At 36.9% G+C, this 25,481-nt stretch overlaps 1 protein-coding gene across 6 annotated transcripts in view; it reads left to right on the top strand.

The window, feature by feature from the left end:
* POLA1 (DNA polymerase alpha 1, catalytic subunit) overlaps positions 1–25,481 on the top strand; it is a 183,029-nt gene that overhangs the window by 99,034 nt on the left and 58,514 nt on the right. For all 6 annotated transcript variants that reach the window (XM_085050135.1, XM_085050127.1, XM_085050113.1 and 3 more), the window contains exon 35: positions 23,921–24,037. In XM_085050135.1, coding sequence (XP_084906261.1) covers positions 23,921–24,037 — 117 coding nt within the window. The remainder of the gene's footprint in view (positions 1–23,920; positions 24,038–25,481) is intronic.

Here is a 25,481-nt window from a genome sequence, read left to right as displayed (position 1 = left end):
TTGGTTTAAATGTTGAGAAAATTGTTATTTTTTTAATGTTTCTTAGGTCATTGCAGGCAAATGACATAGACTGGATAAGTACTAAACTATGAATCAAGGAGTTCTATTTAATGAAGGGATTTGCTCTGTGTAGTATTGGTCTCTAGCATTAACTGGGTGCTTAATGATTGAAGGAACTTCCTCCAAGACAATTTTTCCAGTAAAACTTTTGGTAAGAGATGCAACTTCTTAGTTAGCAGATGACTTTTCTGATAAAACTGACTTGTTTTCATCTATATGACTGTGTGAGTCTATGCAGATACAGCTTCTGTCTGGCACTTCGTGTCAAGTAGTTCCAAAGGCTATTTGAGTGAGTTGAAAATATTTCTGTTTTTCACTGCTGTGGTTTGTCATCTTTTCAGCTTCACCGCAATTCTAGTTTGAATTGCGAAGGAAGGTAAACAAAACAACAAGTTTATCATCTGTATACTGTATTGTGCACATTTGTAGGCTTTCTTTTGTCAACTTGTGTTTTCGCGGACTGTCTTTTGCACTCCCTTTATTTCTCTTTTGCCATGATAGTTAGTGGTGGGTAAATATCAGCAAGTACTGATGTTCTCTTAAGTGAGCCATGGTTTTCATGGGTACACAAAGGCCATACCTATTTATCAAAGTCCTTTTCATCTTCTGTTTTCTCAATATTCAAGTACAGAATTGCAGAATCTACAATTGTAGATGGTTTTTAGCACTGCACATGATCAGACTTGGGACAGCTACTGTATTAAATATTTTTCAGCTTCTGATATTAATCTTCTATTATTCTATTAATCCTGAGAATCTGTAATAAAAATCTTTCCACTGGTCAAAATTTGCCCTTTTTTATGATGCTGTATTTACTCTTAGTGCCATGCTTGTGGTTCCTCTCAAGCTGCTCTTCCTTATTTTCAAATGTTAGCAGAAAGTGATGTTATTTCACTGTATCTGTTATGTTTATAACCACGGAAAAATTTACTCTCTCTTACTTTTTTTTTATTTGGAGAGTTGGTTTTGTTGCTGTTCTTTACACTGGTTTCTTCTGTCTGGTTTTAGTAATGTGCCCAGAATTGTAGACATCATTTCAGGCAAGGCCTCTGTGCTGCCTTTATGCAGACAAATGATTTCTTTTAGTCCTTTGTTCAGTTTTTTCCTCTGCTTCTTCCTTTTCATTCACTTTTCCTTTTGATTAATGTATTATTTTAGCATAATTTTTGCCTTTCAGCATCAGTCTCTTACTGTGAGCTAACGTTTATCATTCTCACATCTCTTCTCCATCCTCCCCTCCCCAATATGGCCAGTATTATCTGTGCTGGTTTTTATATTTATGCTCTTTTATGACTTTCTATTTGTCTGTTGCATTTCTGATTCTTTTCTATTTTCAGCTCCCGCAAGAAGTTATTCCAATTTGTATGTAACTGTCACCTAAACAGTTTCTACTGTTGATTGTTTTGGCTCTGAACAGAAAGCCTGGGTGGTAAACAGCCTTATAAGCTTAGCAGAGGCTAAACTTTTCCATCTTTCACTATGAGGAACTTTCAATTCTGCTGTGAATTATTTGTCTTTTCTCCTATATCAGTGTACGAGTCAGTCTGGATTCTTGCTGGCAAATTGAGTCTGTTTGGGTCAAGCTGACCTCCATCTGAGATCTCAGAAGTTTTGTCGTTTTGGATTTCTGCAGGGATCTAAGTCTTACTTTTCTAATATTTCTCTTTTATACCATGCTACTAATACCAGTAGATAGATTTTAGTTAGATAAGTTTTGTTACTTTCTGAAAATTCTTTAAATAATCAGTTTTTCCCACTATTTAAAAAGTACCTATGAATATCCTGAAGGATTTTTGATAATTAAGAAGTATTCTTTATTTTACAAGTGTGGTACTTATTTTTGCTGTGGTACAAGCAAAACAAAGTGTAAGTGCATAATTTGATCACTTGGACCAGGCTTAGGGTAATTTGTACTACTGATTTAAGTTTTGGAGCTTCAGCTTTTTCTTTTGCTAATTTCAGTAAAGTGAAACTATAGGGTACATCGTTACTAATGTATTTTTATTTTATTTTTTTCCTCTTCAACTTTTATGCATATTGGTAAGTTCAGTCTGTTTTGCAAACACTTACTAATGCTATAATACGTTTTCCCATATCTCCCTTCTCAAATTTTTACTGTTATTGATTGAAGATTCAATTGAGAAATGTGTTTAGAACCCTGCTTTCTGTGGTAATCATAGAAGTCAGTGGGAAGACAAGAAAATTGTATTGAAAGAAATTGTGTGCGTGTGTGTTTTGTGTTTCAGCATAGATTATCTCTGCCAAAATAATAGCTGTCATTTTGTTCTTGTTATATTAGTGGCCTGTAGCTTACTACTACCCCTTTTGCCTTGCTTTTGTCCATTCGTCTATTTGTGAGTAGAAAAAGAATTTTGTGAAGGGCCATAATTTGGGGGCTTTATTATGCTAATAAAATCAATATTTTGTTATCTATTTAAATTAAATATTCCAAGATGGTGACCCCACTCTACCCTGGTATCAAAGCTGCAGACCTTAACATTCAGTGACTTTGAAACTCGAGTTCTGTTTAGAATTTCACGTCATGCCTGTCGCAGGAGAAAAAGATGGAAAATGTATACGCTGAGCCTATAGGACTTCCTGCAGTGCTTATTAATCCTTTATGGATCATTTGAAATGTTTCTAGTTTATTTAAGCTTTGCTGCTTGTATCAGATTGTTCCTGCAAAAAAAGGGAAAAGTGATCATGCTTTGAATTTTTAAAAATGATCTCACTTTCAAGCAAAAGCACTTTTATGCTCCATTAGAGTTGAATTTGCCAAACTCTTACATCGCATTAACACAAGCTTTACTGGATAGATAAACGTGTTGTTCAGGGACTGACTAGAACTTTACCAAACTGCATATTAAGATTTTGTCATCTTGCAGTTTTTGTCTTGAATATTTTCTTCATGCAAATAGACGGATGAGACAAAATTATTTCATTAAGAAACTGTACAGCACAATTTTTATCTATTAACAGGAGAGAAAACAGGAAAATCAAATTTGATAGTTTGGTATAAGACTAGAGAGTCTTGTTATATTTCCAAGGGTGCCATTTTTCTTTTGCAAAGAACCAGTTGAAGTTTGTGTACATAATTGAGGCTCTGCTTTTTGTGTTTTGCTGCTGTGATAGAGTTGTAGAATAAATACATTATGATTTACAGGTAGTAGAAAAAAAATTCTGGATCCACAGGCAGGAGATGAAAACTCTGGGGTGAATTATCTTGGTGGCAAATTAAGGACTAGTCTCTACATGAAATGCAGTAGGAAATGGGTGAGCTTGGCATTGAATTTACTGCGCTTCACAGGGATAGAGAGGCCAGTAGATCCCTTCAGGAGTGGTCTGAAGGTTGAAATATCCATGTCTCTTTCCTGGGATCATTTCATCTCAATATATATTTCCTTTGTTTAACTAGTAATTATATTTATGAATTGTTGTATTCTCATTGTAAGTGCTTTGTTCGGGAAACTTTTTTGTTCTTGTGTTTGCCAAGTTAAACCAAGGTCTTTATAATAATGAATATATTATATCTTCTAGTTTTACTATTTCCATAATATTTTAATATGCTATCTGCCCAGAATGATGTTTTTCTGGCATGGATTATATGAAAATTCTGCCTTAAAAATCAGTAACTTTAGAACAAAATGGGAAATTATGTGTTGTTAAGTCTCCGAAAAGTTTCTTGTAAGAAATCACATTCAGCGTTAGAATCTTAGCTTATTCTATTCAGTTTCTTTTACTTCATGTGTTTTATAACATAAGAGAGTGGATTAATATCAATATGAAGTAAAAACACCTTTTATATGTTTATGTGCTCTTACAAAATGCTTATTACCATAGTAACAGAGAGGGCCTATTAGCTTAGTATACTTCTTTAAATATTTTTAAATATACATAAAGTATTCTCTACGTACTGCACCCATACATTATGTGATCTTTAATTCCATTTTAAAAAACCCCACAACTGAAAAAAGAACCCAAAACCAAACAAACCAAAACCACCAAAGGAAACAAAACTATTTGGAGTATCAGCTTAAAGTTTCATACACTGTTTTTCTAAGGATGTGTTACGTGACTTGAATTTCCATCAACGAAAATTTTAAAAAAGAGGAAATTTTAATTTTATGTGTGTGTTTGTGGGTATGTGTCACGTATGTAAATACATACATACATACACACATACACTGATTATGTATCTGATGGAATTCAGGAAACAAATGGAATACTTTTTTCTCTGAAAATATAGGCTAAATAATCTAAATTGTTGATAGTTTTCTTTTAATTTGCTTGCCCACCTTTTCCATCCTCTGACCTCTCTCATTTGTCTCTATTGCTGTCTTCTCGAGTTTTGGTAAGTTAATAACACCCGAGTTGTGCCAAAGCTAATTTGGAAGAAAAAAACCCCTTCAAGATAGGTGTCTGAGGAGAGGAAGATTTAATACAAGAAGATGAGAGAAGTCAAGGTAAATTATTCTGGTTAATAAATATCTGGCTGTTGAGGGATTGACATAGGTGTCTTCATTCTGCTGCCAGTTAATCTTTCTGAAGATAATGGTCTTCACAGAGCCATGCATCAGAATGGACAAAGGATGTATCAGCCTTTCCTGCAGTACTTAAACATCTGCACTGGCCTAAGGTGGACTTTACGCCTTCATATTCCTTGTAATGTAGGGTGAGAAGAGACGTTCTACCAAAACCTTCTCCATATTCCCCTGCTTGACATTAGTAGACAGAACCATGCCAACCAGACCAAAGGGCTTGTTGCTGATAGTGTGGGGTGAGATGGGAGAGGCAAAAGCATTTTGCTGGCTCATGCTGAGTTTGGGATCACCAGTTGTGTGCCATCAGCAAACTCACCAGGGTACTCTGTGCTCCATCACACAGGTCATCAGTACAAGATCTTGAGTGGGACTGGACCCCATTCAAAGGGTCCACTGCTGTTTAGTGACCTCCAGGTAGATTCTGTTCCACTGGTCACCATGCTCTGGGCCCAGACACTGAGCCGGTTTTCAATCCACCAAGGTTTTCTGAGCACTGGCTCATATTATTGCTTCCTTCTGTGGATTTAAGTACCTTGTGTTGCCTGTTGCTTTTCTCCCATGAATATACCTACTTGTTTTTCTTAGGTCACCTCTCAGTCCCATTTTGGACTGATGGTAAGAGACTGCTCTTCAAAGTCTGTTGCTATTATTCTTTTTTCAATGCCTTCAAACATTGTTTATGGCTCTTCAGCATAGCAGGTTTTTGTTTTTTCTTTTTAACTCTTGCCGCCAGGATTGTGTGTGCTCCAGTATCATTCTCACCCTTGCATTTGAAGAAATTCAGCTCAGTGCTGATACACAGTTCTTCACTATTCAACCTCCACATCTTGCTAGGTCTGCCTTTAAAGCTGATGTTGAATAACTTGTCTGCCATGAATCCTTTTCAGCTGATAATTTCTGGAATATGGTATCTCCATTCTGTAGGTGTGTTCCCAGCATGTTGCTTTTGTTTTACTGTACTAATGTGTATTTTGTGTCAAATGAACATAGTTTATACCAAAACAATTTCTTCATGCTTAGTATTATTTGCTATTGTGCTTGTGTCTTCTGTAAGTTTTGGTTGAATTGATTCTTCTCTTCTACTAATCGGTGGTGTAAAAAGAGTGAGTGTAACTTTTTCGTTGTGATACACCAGCAGAATTCCTCTGCATTCCATATTGACAAATGCTTACTTGACTGTCATCACTTTGTGTCTCATGGATAATTGATTCTTTTGAGATGCTTCAACTTTGCACCTCTTAATCCATTTCATGTGTACTTCATTAACGTTGTGCAATGCTAATTCTGATGCAGTGTCCTTTGAAAGTAAATCAACTGTTGTTCAAGAGATTATTTATAGTATATCTGCCTTTCTCGACCAAACCTGTAATCTTACAAAAAAATGAACTGTCATGTTTGTGTGAGACTGGTCTGTATAAAAACATTGACTGATGTTAATTCAACTCCTGTTCTTAAATTCTTGATCACATAAATTCCATATCAGTATTTCTGTTGTTTTTTTCTCAGGTTAATGTTAGACTGATGCATACAAATAGTTATACGGATTGCTCTGATTTGCTTGTGTAACTATTTCAAGGAAATTTGTCATTTGGTTGATACGAAGTTCCAATCTTCTGAGGTAGCTTCAAGCGTTGGCAAGTTCAGCAAGTAACAGATCTTGGCTCTAGCAGGACTGTTGAGTTCAAGCATTTGTTATATGGATATGCTGAATTTTGAAGCCCTATTAAGTATGGTCTTGCTAGCAAAGGAAAGCATAGTTCTTTATCCTTATTTGCTGCTATGCTGTTACTGTGCTTTTCCAAAATACAGGGAAAAGTTACGTTTCTGGTTTTTTCTGCTGTAAACTATTTTTTGTTTCCATCACATTATTACTTGGTTTCTACATTCTCAGTTAACATCTAATTCCCCCCCTTGGTGTTTTACTTTTGAAAACTTCTGATTTGTATCAGCAGCTGTCAACTTTCCGTCTCTATTCATTTTTTATATTGCTATTTTATGCATGCAAGTTAAAATTTCCTTGTAATTTTCCTTACCTTAAGAGAGAGGACTTTCAAGTTGTTTGGAACTGTTCTTTTACCCAAGTGAAATATAATGAGGTCATAACTCTGGTTTCTAAGTAGTCACAGTCTTCTACTCCAGACATTTAATTTTTCTTTACCTGTCACAATGAAATTCTGATTTTAAAATTTTTTTTAAGTATTCTCTAGATTTTAGAAAATACTAGTTCTAGAGACTTGGGGCAACATGTAGGGTATGTCTACCACAGACTCAAAGAAGCTACACCATAGCAGCAATTTTTTTTCTAGCAGACAGTATGTAACAACTAACCTGTTCTGCTCTCAAGAGGTTGCAGTTGGAAAGCTCTCCTGGGCCATACTAATTTCAGTATTGAGCTGTGGGCTTTAAGGGCCTTACAGGTCTTGGTAGCAGCTAACCTTTCTAAAAAATACAAGCATAGCGTATTTGAAGGATCATATTTTACCTCCTGAATTTTTGTAGTTTGTTCTTCCTGAATATGATTTACTAAATAAAAATTTTGAGTGTTAGGTTAAAAAGAAACAAACAAATATCACTGCAACAGAAATCTCTTGTTTATATTGCTTTCTGTGTCTGTCACCAGAAGCAACAGAAGACAGTCAGTCTCTTCTCATGTTTTTTAGTGTATTCTCATGTTTTTTAGTTCAATGGGTTTATGACAGGCCGTTATTTCTGTTGAGTTGGCTTTTTTATTTAATGCTTACACAGGAGCATCAATTTTTAAAGGTCCATCTGGTTACTTTAGTTGGTGTCCAGAATAGTTTAAGAGATTTAAAAAAAAACAATACACAAAACCCCCCACTTTCTGCTGTTGTTCTCTCTGAATCCTTGTTCTTCTAGTTTTCTCCATACTAGCCTCAAAGCAGATTTTAATAAAATTTACCATGCAATACATTGTTGTAAGTTTTGAAAAATTAGGTTTTAAAGTTTTGAAGCATTGCCACATTTTAGGTGTCTGCCTGGTTGTTTTGTATGCCAAATTTGTCTAAAATTGAATTTTGGCTGAAATTTTAACCTAAAATGGATTAACATTTATTCAGGATTATATAAAACATGTTGTTTCTATCTTAAACTAATCCACAACAGCTCTACAGAGATGCTGGTGTTTCTTTCTGGCTTCACTTGGCTGCTTGAAATCTGTTCTTTATGGCAAGTAACAGATACACTCAATTTATAAGCCTTTGAAATTCTTAATTATTAACTGAAAGGATATAAACTCCCTCAAAATTCCATTTCCCTTTGCCCTCTTGTCTCAATCTCCAGTCTGCATCAGGACCAGATGGTGTGCCATGTATGGAGATATTCCTCAGAAGGTGTTTGTTATTAACATGGAGATGTCATGACCATCCGTCCCTTCTGAAGAAGTGAAGAACTATGCAGTCTGACAGTAGTGGGAAATACAAATTAAGTCAAAATCAGCAGGGAGACAGAACAAGTACTGTCTTTTAAAAAATAATAGGCTGATCTAAGGAAAAGTTTGAGAGCAACCTAAGTAGACTATAGGAAAGAGCTGTGGGCAGGTGTAGAAAGGAATTACAAAAAATGGAAACCTGAGAAAAAGCTAAGGAGGAAGCCTGACCATTGCATAATATAATACTTAGCAAAAGGTTTTTTGAGATTTTCAAGTGTCTTGCTTGATGCTTAGTTTAATTAACAGTAGCAGAAAGAAGAGTCTCATTTAAGGTGGAGTTGAGTAGGACAGTATATGTTTATTAACTCAGAATGAGGTATGTTACAGATTTGGTTGAATTATTCCAAATCAAAGCTCTAAAAAAACATAAGTTGCAGTTTAAATGTAAACATTTTGGTATATGAACCTGCCTAGTGAGGTCCTGAGGGAGAGGGGAAATCTGATGTAATGTAAATCAGTTCAGTTGAAGCCCACAGGCGTGCTTGAATTATAATCACTTGCTTAATGTAAGATATTGCAGTAAAAGCAGTGTTAATGTTGTTCAGGTGACCTTGCCACACCCAAAATGTAGGTGGTATGGCTTTGAAGTCTTTAACATTTGGTTATGAGGAAGAGTATATATTTCATCCTTTCCTGCTTTCTGTTGGTTGTCCTTTGTCATCCTAAGAAAATCCATCAAGATTTGATAATTTTACTAACCTTTAAGAAAAACTTAGTAGTGTGGAGCAGGAGCTAGGCATGCTTAATAATTAAAAACCAAAAATAAAAACAAAAAAACAACCCAAAAGTGCTTGCAAGAATTGACTATAGATGAGGAACAGAGGCTAGAATATGGCCCATGAGACTGGAGCTGAACCTGAATGGATGTTTGCAAAGAAGCTGAATTGAGTGGAGTTGTTTGAATTAGAATATTCAGATATGGTATCTGCTGGATAAGCACCTGGCTGGGCAGATGGACTTGAAATAGCATGAGGGGGTAGGTGTGGGTGAAGGTTGCCTGTGAAGAGTGGACACAAAAACCAAACAGTTATACTGGAGTGTGATTGGTTTAATAGAAGAGCATGAGAAAATGCATGAATATTTTCCTGCCTCTGCTGTTGGCAAATAGGGGGCAAAATGCACACCTTTCAGAGAAGATAGAAAGTTACTATGGGCTACACTTTTTATTTCAAGAAGCAAAATCTGTGTATTCCTTTATACCCTGTTTTGAAGAAGATTTTTTTTTTTTAATTTTAAAAATAGAAGAGAGGTCCTGATAGTACAGAGTTGGACATTTGAAAGTTGAAGATATGGAGTGTATACTGCTTACTTAAGTTTAATGCAGGTAATTTATGTATGGTGTTATCCCATTCTGGGTTTTTTCAGTGTGTGCAGGTGGAACAGCACTTGTTAGATGAGCAGCTGGTCTGTATTTGTTTCTCTCCATTGCACAGTGGATGCTCTTTACCTTATTGAATGTGCTCTCTGAAACTTTGCCTAGAATTATTTATTTTCTCATGGAGTTTTCTATGGCACACTTCACTGTGGGATCAAGTGGCTCTGAAAAAAACATCTTTACAAGAGCTGTGTTAAGCGACAGGTCAATTATTATTTCTATTTCTCAGAGAAATGAGGCATAGAGGAATGAACATCGAATGTGTTCATAGGTTTAGGTGGCCAATTTGTGCATCAAAGGACCTGTTTTTTCAGTGTGTAGTACTAAGTAACTGCCTGAAGAAGAGCTTTCAGGTTGCAGTTGGGTCTAAACTGATTCTTGAGGTGATCATTGCCTGTGAGTCCATTCAATAAACTGGAAGTGACTTGTCCAGCAGGATGGAGAATCTGTGTAGTGGCAGTGATGAATTTCAGCACCCTGGGGTAACAATCAGTTGACTTTAGCACTTTGTTTTAATTTCTTTCATTTTACTACATACTCCCCAGTGTTCCCAGTACATAGGGATGCAGCAGTAGCTCTTCTTCACTTTGAAAGCCTGTTTTATTGTAAAGGCAGTCTGGTATTTTAAAAGAATTAAAATGTAGATGTTGTCCTTTAATTCTAAACTGACACGTGATCTGTGTGTACAGGGAACTGAAACGAGGATTACCCTGGCTTCTGATTGCAGGCTTCTTGAGCTTAATGTATTTCTCATCCACTCTGTATGTGCAAATCTATTGCTAAAGGGTGCCATTGCATCTCACAAGGAACACATGCATACATCTGACACCAGGATTTGGTCTGTGTAAAGACATAACTTGTTTTTATTAATGATACAATGAAAATTAAGCTCTCAACCATTCAGTCAGCTCACTGTGGCATCATAAATGTTTCAGCACTTGTGTTCCAGTAATATATAGCAAATTTAATGTGAAGTCCATTGGTAGCATGTTTTAGGCTGTTTCCAGCATTTTGTTTTTCTTAGGCAAAATTATTTCTCTATATTTCTGGCATATTTCTGAAAATTTGGTTTTAGTGTGATTTCTTGGAGTCTTACTAGAAGCGTATACTAAAACAATAAATTCCTTACAATTGTAAAGAAATAAAGTTTAAAATTGTTAGTTTATTGTGTATTATAATTATATTCATTGGAAAATGTTTTAATACAGTAGATATTCTGTTGGAAGCCACTGACTGATAATTTTAAGAGTTTTTTTTTTTTTCTTTTTAAGCAGCTGTTTCCTCTCTTTGGATTTTAATCATGACTTGACTTAAGCTTTCATGTCTTATTTATGCTGCCAGGAGAGAACTTGAGCACTAGTTTACTTAATTATTTGCTGTACAACAGCTGCTAATATTAAAAAGAAAAAAAAAAAAAAAGCCACCAAAAATGCCATCTCATCTTTAGGTCTGCAACGGACAAAAAAAGCAAAGGCAAAGAGGATGACTGTAGCTACCCTGTCTGCTTGGCACCGTCTTCCTCCTCCTCCTCTCTCTCACTTTCAGTTTTCAGTGTAATGAAGAGCAGGAGAACAATATTCTGTAATTAAGGATTCCATTAAGTTGAAGAAAAGAGCAAATGGAGTTGTTTGTTCTCCTAGCTGAAAAAATTTGTCTGGGGTGGGGGTTAGTGGTAGTAGTGTAGAAAGAGAGAGAGGTGGGTGGAGAGACTAAGTCAGGGCTGTTTGTTGAATATACTGTTAAGGACTGTTACCATCCTAATTAATCAAGTTAGAAATTACAGCTGTAGTCGGTTTCCCCCCAATTCTTGTTATCAATTTTCTTCTCTTTTGAGACAAAGCAAATATAAATTTTGTGTTCATTTGTCATTCGTTCTTTGACTTCAGCATCTCTGAAAATAACAATGTAGCACAAAAGACCAGTATTTACCTAGTTGTAATGTGGGTTGCCATGGTGTTTTGCAAATTATTGCAATTATGTTCACCATGCGAGTCGCCCTTGGTAACTGGCGAAAAAACTGATAATCCTGTTTTGAACAAAAGGTCAAATTGCTGAATAGAAAGTCTTGATTAACTAAAAGATGTACAAAGTGGAATTATTTCCTACCATTCAGAAATAGTTCTTGATCGGGTTTGGGGGAGGGGGTGAGTAAGTACATCTGATTACTGAAGTACAAAGCATTGAAAGGATGTTGTCTTGAGCCTTTCATGTAGTCTTAATGGTGGCTTTTTTGTCAAATTTACCCATTTGCGGCATTGAAAGAGGCAGCTGCATTTAAGCTTGAGAGATGGTGCTTTTTCAAGAGTTCAGTGCATGGAAAGTTCTCAGCAGTATCTGCAGTTTACTATTAGACCTTCGGCTATTAAAACTGATGTGCTGCATTTGAGCCCATAGCTCTTGGTGCTTGTAAAACCCTCTGACTGATGATCTAATAAAGTGCTCTTACCGGACAATCTCTGATCAGATACTTTAGAGGGGAAAAAAAAAATAACCACAGCTCTGAAAAGGATGGAGGTAGAAACACATGGCTGTACTGAAAAGTTTGCTTCTGCAATCTGCAGTGGAAATGTTAGTAAATAAGGCTGTATATTCAGTTTAAATATTTTAAAGGCCTGATAAATTGCTCCAGAGCTCATTTTTATTCACATTTACAGAAGCAAAAAATCAAGCAGGAAATATTAAAAGTTTTTAATAATTATGAGCCTTCAACAGTTACATACAAGTGTATAGAGGGAATGGTTTCCTGCACTTTAATGCTGTGAATTTCCTTTAGTCTTTCCTTTTTCATTCTTGGGGGTGGCCAGGGAAGGGAGGGAAGAGGTGAGGAGGATTAAGGGGTTTTCTTTTTTAATTATTTCTACTTTTAGTTTTTTAAATAGCTACCTGGAAATTAATTCTTAAAACTTTGGAGAGCCTGTGTGAGAGCAGCATGAAAGCAAAGCAAACCTGAACAAGTTTGTGGGTTTACATTCTGTATCACCTAGCAACCCCCTGGCTCAGCCAGTTCTCTCGTCTGCCCCCAGTCCTGTTTACAGACCATTCAGACTGCTCTTCGAAACCATGAAAGATATTCAGTTTCATTAGTGCCATTCTCAAGGAGAAAATAATTAAACTTAAATGAACAAACACTGCTTAGTGATGCTTTAAACTTCTCTAGTTTAAGGTGACCAGACTGTTGAGACCACTTTCTTTGCCATTACCTTTAACTCTTTTGAGCTCCTCTGAACTTACATACCCATGGATGTGCGTTACCACTTTTAAAGTTGTAGAACTCTGTTAACTCCTTCAGTATTCAGAGATGTTCATAACAATATTGCAAAGATAAATGCTTCACATAAACAATCTTTTTGTCTCTTTACCAACTTGAAATGTGTACCAGAGTTGATTAACCTTACTGTTGGTGTTATGTACATGAGCAAAACCTCTGTGTGTTCTATATTACATCTGATGTCTTGCAGGAAGTTCAGCATGACAAGTCTGAAAAATGCAAGGACTATACAAAAATTTAAGGGGAAAAGGAAGATAATAGAATTCTGGAAAAAGTGGGGGCAGTAGAGTGTTTTCAGCTTTCCAACCAAAGTAGGGGCATAGTTTTTAAGAAATCTTTAGAGTTCTTACTGTTTGTATGTTGCTAGACTCTTTGACAACCAGTACATGGATGGACTGTCTGAGCTCTTTGTGCTTTGTTGATAGTTGACAGACAAAGCAAAATTTTTTCTGAAGCAAGGTACTGTACTTACTTGTGACCTATTGTAGCCTAAGGATATGGCTTCCTTTGAGTTTTGTGAATAGGGAGAGTATTTTGGCAGAATGGACTTAAATATCCTTCTAGAGGTTTTCGCTCTCAGTGCAGAAATCCATAAGATGTCTTTCACTGATCCTTTTCTCGATGTAGTTTTCCATGTGTAGTCATTTTAAGTATGTCTTCTCTCAATTGCTTGTTCAAAATCCAGTTCAGCTGTTTTCAGGTTGTCTAAGTGAAATAAAATTATTGGTAATAGCTGGGTCTCTTTGTGAGTGGTGTGTTAGCCTGGGAACACTTTTTAGTCTTTTGTGGCATATATTTTGGTGCCTAGAACCTTTTTTTAGTGAAGAAGACCAAGGTATTTGATTTGGTGTGAAGTAAAGCTGAGCATACTTGCTAATTTAGTTTGTAATGTACAACTGCTAAGGTTGGAATTTGTCCACTTGTGGTGCTATTACTTGTGCTAAAATGAGGGCCACTGTTTGCATCAAATCTATCACAAGGGTTTGGAGTGCTCTATTATCCTTTCAGCAGGCTGATGGTGGAGCCTGGTCTTTGCACAAATGAGATCAATAAGTTTCAAATAACTTTTATGAAATGACATGTGACTGTACATTTAAAGGCATCTTTAAAAAAATCAATTTTTAATAACATGTAAAACTCATACACTGACCCACAAGATACTTCTCACTTATGTCTGGTTTGATAATTTTGTTTAAAACATTTTTTATGTTAGTTTGAGCATTTGACTTCTTGGGGGAGGGGGGGGAAGGGCAGGGTGCATTTCTTGATTCTTTATTTATCTCCTGCTTTGATCACATACACACACCTCCAGGACTTTTAGCAGTAAAATTGATATGACAGATAGTGCTGAGAATAATATTTTTTTGAAAATAATGAAGTTTTCTTTTGGTCTTGGATGGTTTCCTCCTTTTTATTATTTTTTCCAGTTCCAGATTAGAATGGAATTCAAGTTCTAGTATTTTGGAATATTCAGAATTACAAAATATCATTCTTGAAACTCTACAGACTTTCATTTTTGGTAGCCTCTAAACAGGCATTTGATGTTCTGTGCCTGACTTTGCATCACAGCAGTGATGCATTGCTGACTGGACTGTGAGATAAGCAAGTACTGAAGAAACTCCTAAAAAGTATGCCACAGGACAGAATTTTGTTGTGGGTTAAAGCCTCTCAAATTTATGTCCATTTTCCATAAAATTCAAAGGGGACTGCGTTGGATGTTTTAGGTCAGTGCACTCCGCAGCTTCACTTCCCTTAGTTGCCACCTGGAATCTACATCAGAACTTTTACCATTTTAGTATCATCAGCTTTTTTAAGATAAAAGGACATTTTGTGTTCTGAGAAATTCAGGTAGTATTTATGTCAGTGTTCATGCTTCTTTAAGGTAGCAGGTCAGTGTAGCTACATTGTCTTCAATTACAGTTTGTGTAGTTGCTTTGAGCCTTCAGTTTGGTCCTTCAGAGGAGGAGTGGTTCCCCTTGGTGCCACATGCCTTTGAGGTGGCACTGGGGAACTGAGACAGCAGATATGAGTGTCTCTGAGAACAGGAGTATTTTGGAGTGGGTGTCCTCGTTTGTCAGCATTGGGTGGTAAAGTGATCATTTGCCTTCCACTAGGAAGTTATTGGCTAAGATGCTTCAATTTGATAACAGCCTTTAATGTTGTTCACATGATAATAATACTGGATATATAACCAGTCTTCTCCAGGATCTGTACTGCTTTCAAGTAATACACTTTGAAAAGCATATTTCCTTATTTCATCTTTCATTTAAGAGACAGTTTTGTATTTTTCCTAAAAGATCCTGTCTGTCTGTTCATCAGCCTGGATAATGCTGAATTCAAGAGGAGAAGAGTGAACATCCAGGAAAGGAATTTCCTTTCTTTATAAGAGTTTTTGTTATCCACTCCATCCCACAGCTGAATTCTGATCAGTTACATAGGCCAAAACTCAAGAAGCTCTGAAAATAAGGAAATGCTTAGAAAAGCAATTGAGTTCATATCTTCCAACTTCCATTGAAGTGAGGCAGCATGAAATAGAGTGTGAAATGCTGTGGTCACTGTTTACATTTTCCCAAAATTGGATGATCAGGTAGCATCAGACTCTAAAAATACTCATACTGGGAAATGTAACCTATTTTTTTCTGGATGAGGAGCTAGCTACAATATTTATTGTGCAGAAGAAGAAAAATTAATGTCAAATCAATAGCTGTATACCACACTGGATCTGTGATCAGGTCTCTTAATGCATTACAGTTAGCTTTATGTATAAATTTCAGGAATTAATTTCAGTTGTTGTTGCTATAATAGTTATTAAAACTATTTGCATTGCCAAAATGTACGCAACCCCTAACAAAATAACAGAGAACATAGAATAAGCATTCCCTGGGTAAGGGATTGAAGCTGTAGGGTAAATGTATAAAGAACTTACGTTAACCTAAGGTGTTTCACTATTCTAAGCATATGCTGCAATATCTTTCAGCTGCAACAAGCTTGGCAGCATGTTTAACATGGTACCTATTCTATTTAAAATAAAAAGACAAAAGCTTCAGTCAGCCAGCATCAGTAGTAGACTCTTGACCCAGTTCCATTTATAAAACAATTTATTTGAAGAGTCTGTAAAGTATCAAAGGAATTTATTATTCAGAGATGATTAAATGTTACAGTTAGGACAGTGGTGTAAAACCTTAACACATCATCAAAGATCATCTTTGTCTCATATAATCAAATTGGAGTACAAATATTTTAACTTAGTTCTAAGATGTTTTTGACTTAAAAGTTTCAGTTATGCCTGGCAGAGAACTTGCACACACTCTTATCTGTGAAATTATTTTACATTTTAAAATTCTCAGATGGAGTTCAGGCATGTCTCTTCTCTAGCAAGGGATCTCTTGAACATAATATCAGGGCTTCTGATTTAGTACGATTTGATCTTGTAGTAAGATATTAAAGAGGTGGAGAGAGCTTCTCCATCAATTTTTTGTTGAGGTGATAAGAAGACTGGAATGCCTGGTATATCAAAAAGAATGTCTATCCATGTATTATTTTGAGATCTCAATATATCCAAGCTCACTAATTGAAGAGGCTTTGCAAGTCCCCAGATTTCCTTCACAGATAAATTGATATCCTTCTCAATGAAGTGTCACAGGTTCATGTTTTTATTAGTGCTTGGTAACTGATTTACTTGGGGAATATCAAGCTTTGCAGGATCCTGAAAATGTTGCTGACCCAGAATTCTGCAGTGATTGCTTTTAACTCCATCACTCCATTTTTTAGGGTTGGATTGCGTGATTCTTGTAGAGTGCGCCCGTTTATTACTTGTGGAGGAGATACTCATTGATAGGAGAAATGCTAGAACAGATAAGATGCTCCTTATAAAGGCTTAATTTCTGATGGTGGTCATTTTTCTAGGGGATGAGGGAAGAAGGGTAGCCTGATGGCTCATTTTCCAGATATATTATGCTCTTCTGTGGCAACACATTCTTTTTGTTTCCCCTCAATTTTTTTTTTCTGACAAAACTATCTAAGAATTTTGCCTTCATGAAGAATTTAATTAGTCTTCTTTTTCCTGTCCCCAGAGAGGGGGTTGACCAAGAGGTAGGTTTTTAAACATCATTAGGTGTCCCTAAGTTCCAGAGGAATGGCTATGTCTGCTCAGGCTGTCAGGAGACACACAGACTTGATAAAATCAGATGCCTTAAGGTATCACCTGTGAGGAGCCCTCCTGATCAAAGTCTTCTACAGTGACACTACTTTGGTAGTCTCACAGATCAGTTACTCCATCCATAAGATCATTCAAGCAACTCTCTGATGGCTTTGTGCTTCCTCTGGAAGGACATGCAGGATGAAGCAGCTACGGACAGTGTACAGAGCAGGCAGACACCAGCACACTGCAGAGAGTTACTGTTCCTGCTTATGCCAATCCTAACCTCAGCAAGTCCTGCATCTTGAAAATCCTTTCAAAAGTTAAATGAGTCTGTGACTTTCTTGTGTCTAGCAGCAGTAGAATTGGTTTCTTTGTAAAAGTGGGTCCTCTGAGGTTTTCCTCAGGTACATTCCCCCAAGAAAATGTTGGGTGTTGCGTGAGGAACCTAAGTTATGCTGAACTTCACTGAAGTGGTGGAATCGCAATCCCTGGAAGTGTTCAAATGGTGTGTAGATGTGACAGCTGGGTTAATGGCTGGGCTCTGGTCTTAGAGGTCTTTTCCAACCCTAATTATTCTATGATTCACATTACTAAGTGCATGAAGTTTAGTGATGGAGTCTTTCTTCACTCTTTATGGTAGCATTCCTGACCTGAGGGGATTTCTTCTTGGCATTGTAGCAGTGGCAGGTAGGTGTCACTCAAGTCTGCTTTGTCTGCTGAAATTTCAGTGCATGGTACTAGTTCTCACACTGTCATTCATATTTTCATTGCTGCTGCTGTCTCATCAAGGTGGTGCAGATGCATTGGATTGTGCCAGTGTTATTGCTAGAGTGTATCTTTGTTCTGAACATACAAGAAAGCAGATTAGAAGTTGAAATTAAAGTAATTTGGTTTCTGGTACGCAGCAGAAAAACTTCCTGACTTTACTACAATAGCTTATGTCTAAGTCAATATTCACACCACTTTCATGTTGGAAGTCTAAAATCATGATGTAAAGATGCAGCTAGTAGATAGTGAAAATGGTTGACAAAGAATATGCAAACAGGGGTTTTGGTTCTAGTCCCTGACATGCTGTCTATTACTAGGAAAGTTTGTCTGTCTGTCCCCCAAGCACTTAACTATTTACAGAAGACACAGGTGGGACAGGAAGAACACACCACACATATGGAACAAGTTATTGCAATTGGAACCAATAACTTTCAGATCACTGAGTTGAGTTCTCTGTTGCCATGATGAACTGCCTAATTTTACTTAATAAAATCATCTGGCTTTTAATATTTCTTGGGGGGATCAATAGATTTGATAGTGTAATCTTTAATGCAATATTGGTGGAACCTCATCCTTCCAGAAGACTTCAAGCCACTTCAGACAGATTTGCCCTGTAAGGCAATACTATCCATAATAAAGGGTATTGGCAGGAACATAGGTTTTTAAGCTTCTGGTCTTGGAATGAGTAGAAATAACACTCTTTTGTAAGGGTAGTATGAAAAGAAAGGCCAGTGTGAAGTGAAAGTTGCCTGATTAGCAACACACAATGGTACCTGGATCAGAAAATCTTCACTGCGTTGTCTCTCACATTCAGCCTTCCTAAAGCTGGTTTGCTGATCAGTGGCATGAGCAGCAGGCTTAAGGTGGCTGGCTAGGCCAGCATGTTCAGGTTGGGCTCCTGCTCTTCCCTCTGATGGTGTAAGGTAGTAACTTCAGCTCTGCAGTGCTGGAGCCATGGGGTTTGGATGTAACATGCTCAGACGTGCCAGCCATCTGAGATTGGGCGTCATCCACCAAGATCCCATTTTCAAAAATCCAGATTAAGATTGCTTTCAGTGGGGAGGAAGACTGCAGAGAAGCAAGCATGAACTACAAGTAAATTCAGCTCTGAAGTAACTTATTGTGACTTCTGAATAAGTTTCAGTGCTTGCAGCTTTCTGCTTTTTAATAGCACATTTTTTCATTCCACGTGAACTTCCAAAGCATTGTAGTGCCTCAGCATCCAGACTCTCTGAAGGCAAGAACAGATACAGGACTGAAGTGTCATAGAGAAACACATTCAGTCCTCTACTGTAGCAGGCAACCAAGCTACATTGTCAAATGTAATTTGTAAAAACTATTAAGATAAAGCTCGGTAAATGTATGTTGTTGACCCCTGCAACTTCTGTTTGAAAGGCTGTTGCAAAACCACTTGCCTCTGTATTTTGGGGTAATATTTCTAATGCTTGATGATCATTAGAATGGAAGAGTCTAATTCTCAAGAACAGTCTTACAAAGAAACAAAATTACTTTTGACTTGCAAATTTCTCCCTATTAGCTACAGTTTGTGGCCTTAATACTCTTCAGGGACTTTCTATTATATTGTGCATGTATTTCAGGGCTTTTTCCACATACTTTTTTTATATTTTAAAATGAACTAAACATTTGCAGGCAGGATGTTTGGAATCGCTAGTTGCTATTTTTCCCCTCTATCAACTTGTATTTAATTTCCCACAGTGTTGCAGATACCAAGCAGAACAAAGCTGAAGGTTTTCTATTATGATTTTGTTTGATCTACTGCAAATGAATTTACAGACTCAGTGATAGCTGCTGGGAAATGAAGGATTGGTTTTGTTTGGTCAGTGAAGATGACAGGCATGGATCAAATCAGGGTTAACAATAATGCACTTGAACAGTTTGAATCAGAACATAATGCAGGTATTGAATTTGATTGCAACATGCATGTCCATGGAAAAGTTTTTTTGTTTAAAACAAATCAAGGCTATGGCTTAATTATCAAAGCAAAACAAGAGACATAAAGAGCTACATGTTTCTGATACTGCTTTTTTCAAAAATAGCTCCCTTCACACAGTTATCTACATGTTTAATTTCCATGCATAATAGCAACAGTTATTGTTGTCATTTGTTAAGAGAGATTAACAGATAGTAAGTACAAACAAACGCAAATAAGGCCTGAATAGAGAGGTGACAAAGAAGAACAGACCTCTTTAATGTTAATTATAACTGGTAGAAAGTCTATACAAATGACATTAACTGTTTTCTATATGAATTGAAGGCACATCTCATTTGTTAGTATCTACACAACACATTTGGGCATTTTATTATAGGCAATAACTTCAATCTTCATTTTTTGAATATAGTTTATTGAGAAATGTACTGCTCAGTGAAACTTGTATATTTTGATCTTTATTTCTTAGTAGCTGAAAACAAGTACAATAGTAAGCTGTGGAATTTAAATGGTTACTTTTATCCTAAACTATGATTTTTAAATTTATGGGGGGGGGGAGGGTTGTTTCAGTCTTTTTTCACCTGCTTTTTGTGACCAGCAGAGCCTCCCAGTGCTTTCTTCAACAGTGACTGCATTAGACTGAAACAAGTGCACAAAGAAGCTTGCTTCAAATGTCATTATTCAGTGGTAGTTTGAGAGGACCATCTATGCATTGCCATATAAAACAGTAGAAGCTGTACCTTGTGAGTGGTGTAGTCTTTTGTTTCATAATTGTTAGCTAAAAAGGCCAATAGGTGGCAGAAAACACAGTTACTTTTATCATACATTATTTTCATGGTTGTCTATTTCTGAGTATTCTGTTCAGCTGAAGCTGGCATGATGCTCCCATTCCAAGCTTTGTTTTTCCAGTTGCACTTGCATTCCCTAACTAAATATCTTACTATCTGGCAGTTTCCATGATTTGTTTTTCTAATATAACAAATTGTTTCAAAGTTCAAATGTAGTCATTTAATACGTTTTGAGTCATCAATGTTCTCTTTGTGCACACAGAATCTTTTCATAGTTACAGCTGAAACAATTATGCTCTTCAACGGGAGGGTTTTGGAATGGGTGAGGACACCCTCCACACCTCCCCCTGCCTGGCTGTATATTTTAAGGTGCTGTTTATGTCAGACTGCTGCCAGATGCTTCATAGGAAGGTAGAGATGCCACAGAATAAGCACATATGACAAACAAATTTCCACACAGAGAATAGCTTTTGTCTCTAAAACCTTACTTAATCCAAGATCTGTGACAATTCATTATCCTTACGAAAATGTTTTTGTGTTTTCCCGCACAGTGGCTCCAATGATCTTGGTATTCACATAGGTGAGTGCCTGAAGATCTCAATGCTGTCCCAAGTAGCTTTTTTTTTTTTTTTTTTTTTTTTTGGTACAAGGTTATTCCATGTCTTTTAAAACTGAGTTATTTAAACAGTGTAAGGCAATAAATAAACACCTTCCTCTTTTAGAAATAAATCATAGTTTCATTTGCAAAACCAAAGCCAAGGTCTGTCTTTTCAACTTGAGGCTCATTTGTGCCTGCTGACTTCAGAAGACCCAGGTCAGGTGTCTGTGTTAGGTCAGGTCCTAAGTTAGGATTTCTCATGGTGAACCATGTGCTGATAAAGTAGCTCAGTCTTGGTGAGCAGCCTCTTATCTTTCTAATGTCAGTTCTGAAGCATTTGTCATAAATAAATTGTATGTGACAAAGAAAGTGGTACTAGGACTGCTAGGGCAATAGTTTTGCAAGAGACCAAATTAAATCCACAGAAGGTTTTTGGATTCTGGACATTTTGTCACTGTGCAATATTGAATGTCATGCTTTGCATTACTGTTCTACATAACAGTAAAGTTCACACTTAGTGATCATACTGTTTCCAATGCCCCTTACTTCATTAAGAGGGTCTAGAGCAGGGAGGATTACCTCATCCCAAAATCTGTTAGGTGAATTGCTTTTTGGAGATGCCTTTTTCTTCATTTACTATAAATGGATTGTAGGGTGCTTAAACTAGGTATCAGGCTTTTAGATGTCAGAGTTGGATGAAATTAATCTAATTGCGTGTATAAATACACTCTTTCCATTCCTGCACTATGGACTTAAGCACCCATTTTAGGAAGTGCTGTATACATTGCTATTGCTGTGATGTTCTCCACAGTTTTTCTGGTCTACCCACATGGACATAAAAGCTCTCTGTTCTGCAATGGCAGCAGGAGTTTTTTTGATGGGCTTGGCACCAAGTGGGATAATACTGAGTATATGATGTGGCTGTAGAAATGGTGAAAGAGAGGAGGTCTCTGGAATAAATGAAGTTATTTGGAAAGGATTCAAGGTTTCAACTTGAAAAGATAAAGAAACAAAAGCTGAAAGAGTATTGGAGCACTTTTGAAATTACTACAGAATATATTTTTAAGTTGAGATCTAAGTGGAAATTAGGTAGAAGTCATTGCCAGAGCATAACATTGGGACAGCTTGTCAAAGAGCTAGTGAGAATGGAAGCAAGCAACTTTTTGAGTTGTCCTCTGATTCATAACATTTCTGTCAAAGTACCAGGCATGGTTAGATTTAACTTCTTTGCAGGAGCAACAGAAATTTTGGAAACAGGCAAAAATAACCAGTCACTATTCCCAGCAGAGACATCATCAGGCAATAGTCTGAAATGCAGAGTTTGACAGGGCTGAGCTGCTCAGGCTGGTAAAAGCAGGAACTGCTTGAGAAGAGTTGCAGGAAGACTAAGTTGACTTCTCAGTTAACAGTGGGAAATTAAATCCTCTGGCAAGTAGTGTGAAGTGAGGCAGATGCTAAAAACCCAATCTTAATTTTGTGTCCAATGTATGTGTTGACTTAGGGAAGATTAAAATTATAATTCTTGAAAAATAATAAATATCTTTCTGGAAATGACTGCTCAGTGCCCAGATGCTCAGTAGTGCTGTAGGCAGATAGAAATTCAGGAAAGAAAGGAGCAGAGAACAAAATGGTAAATACAATTTTGTTTCTGTATAAATTCATGTTCATCTGGCATCCTGAATACAGTGTGCAGTACTGGTTTCATCTCCCTCCCCATTTGTCCCATTTTCCCCCCACCCCCTCATTTCCAAAAAGATCTGGGAGATATTCAGAGAAGGGCAACAAAGATTTGGAGTGGTTTCCAGGCAAGGAACAACTAAGTAAATTAGGACTGTGGTTTGGAAAAGGCTTTGATTGCAGGTGATGTGACGGAGGTCTATAAAATCATGAGTGGCACAGAGAAGGTGAATGCAGAATGATTTTTCCTAGTCTTTCCTGATGCAAGAAGTAGGAGGCATTAAAAGAGAAATTCTGTGTGTGTGTTCAAGAAAAGCAAGATACTTTTCCATATAGTTTATAATTGTTCTGCGGGATGTTGCAGATGCTAAAAGTTTTCATTGGTTCAAAAAGTACTTGAATTTCATTGGGGTCATTAATGCATCTGTCACCACTGAATACAGAGACAGTGAATCAAGTGATCCTTGAGCCACTTCCAGAAGCTAAGAAAATCGTTGGAAGAGTTCTACTGTTGGCTTTCTCGTATGCTCTTCCTGAAGTATCTTCTATTGGTGGTTCTTAGGGACGAGGTGTGGCATTGGTTTTAGCCTATGATTGAACCTGCCACACAAGGTACATCCTTACTAGTCCTGGAATCATTCCTTCTTGCATACTCTTGAGAGAGGCCTTTTGCATTGTCTCCCTGAGCTGACATAGAGCAAACTGGCTCAGATTTTATTTCATTTTCACTCAGCAAAATGTTAGATTTTCCTAAATGAGTCAGTTTACATTGAAGTCTTGAAAGCTTTAAAAAAAAAACAAACCCAAAATTTAGAAGAAGAAAAGATAGCTTTTGGCTGCCATCAGAAAACAGAAAACTTAACACTATTTCTCCCTTCTAAAGTGCAAGCAAGAAAATGGCACTTTGCTTAAATATTTAATTTACTACAAGCCTATGGAGTATCTTGATGATTGGTCTAGATAGCTGGTTAAAATAATCCTTTTGTATGTTAATATTGTGGTAACTGGCGAAGAGTAGAGGTTTCAGTATATTTCAAAGAAGGGATAACTGCAGTGTGCAGGATGTGGGATTTTGAAGCAAGAAGACTTCAGCTTTGTTCTCTGCCATTAATTGTGTTTAAACTAGGTTCTTAAAGAAGGACCTTCATCTCTTTATATGTATTACAGTATCAGATCCACAGAGGTTGCTGAAGTTGAGGTATTTTTCTTCCTTGACTGTGATTCATTTTTTAGGTGGAATAAAAACAAGCTATGACTTGAATTTAGGGTAAAAAAAATTATTTTCTTCTATGTTCTGCCTTTCTGCAGGGTTGGTTAATATGTGAGGAGCCAACTTGCCAGAATCGAACCCGTCGGCTTCCGCTGAGTTTTTCCCGAAGTGGCCCTGTGTGCCAGGCCTGCAGGAAGGCTGTTCTGAGACCAGAGGTGAGTGTTTTGGGACAAAGCTTTGAAAGAAGTGGAGCAGGATCCTCATGAAGCTCACCTGGCTCTCAACTTTGCCTTTCAACAGGATTAAGCAGGAATTTTAAATTAGTTTATTAGTTAAAATAATATGAGTAAGAGAGGACTGTTTAAATAAAAATAAATAATGAAATGGGACTGTTTATGCTTTTCCTACTCCACATTTAAGCTGCATCCTCATTGCTGTGAAGAGAGCATGCCATGCAGCTGCTGTGTTTGGAAATTTTCCAGCTGATGAGCATTTGGTCAGCAAACTAGAATTTGCTGGAATGTTTCTGCCAGAATACAGGTAAATTAAAACAGACAAACAAACCCAACCTTCCAAACCAAAACCAACCAGTGGCTTCTCTGCTGACTGGTTCTTATCTGGCTAAATTTGATGTTGAGGAGCTGGAGGTGAACTTTGATGCTGTCTTCTGGGGGTACTCTAAGATGGTATTTTCAGGAGATGAGAAGTTCTGGGTTCTGCAAATTTGAATTTGGCTCCATGCCTGAAAAATGTAGAAGCTTTTAAACCTCCCATTGAGCTAGATGGTCTGGTCTTCCAGAATTTAAGACTGCTTGATAGTTCTCCTGGTTTCTGAGATTAAAGGAGGCTGATTCTGTTTCATTTTGTAAAATTCTGGTAAAGCACTTAAATTGGTAAGAAAAGAGAAAAAAATTAGTTTAACACTTAGAAAGCTTGACAATCTAAATAAAACAAACAGAGAGGGAAAGGTTCCATAAGGAACATGGGAAAGACATGATTTCAAGTTTTAATAAGTCTTTAAATTATTCCTACTTACATAAAACTTTAAAAGATCAAGGGTTCAAGGTGAGGCTGTTAAGTGAATGCTCTGAACAGCATTGTTTGATCTACTACAGGAGATTTTCTTTTGGTCCTTCTTATTCAGTAATGTAGATGTGAGAAGTCCAAGGGATAAATGTCAGCAAAAATCCAGGGACTGAAACAGCATTATCAGAGAAAGACTGATCAAAAGCCGTTTTTTGCATTAATAGTGAGTTTATACTGCAGAATGTAAGAAGACCAAATAATGAACAGCATTAAAGAGTGGATAAAAATGAGCAGAAGTTCCCAAATTCCTAGCGCAGGAAGCAAGTGATAGCACATTAAATTAAAAAGGTGAAAAGCAAATCTGTCAGAAAACAAACCTTTCATCTATGTCATAAATCTGAGTATAGAGCTGTAAGAAATTGAAAGCCAATAGCAGTTGGAAAAGAGACCAAGGCTATATGGTTTTTAGTTATCTACAAAATTTATGAAGAAATTTGAGTGTTGATCCAATTTCTAGCTATTATCTAAGAGCCGTACAAGAGGCAAAAGGAGGTTATTCTGCCTTCTGCTAGCTCTGCATTCTGTCACATTTTTCCAAAATACACATGCATTAGCCTGCATTAGGATAAGATG

Source organism: Lichenostomus cassidix, chromosome 1, assembly GCF_008360975.1.
Source record: "Lichenostomus cassidix isolate B80296 chromosome 1, HeHo_3.0, whole genome shotgun sequence".
Lineage (NCBI taxonomy): Eukaryota > Metazoa > Chordata > Aves > Passeriformes > Meliphagidae > Lichenostomus > Lichenostomus cassidix.
This window is presented reverse-complemented; position numbering and strand designations above follow the sequence as displayed.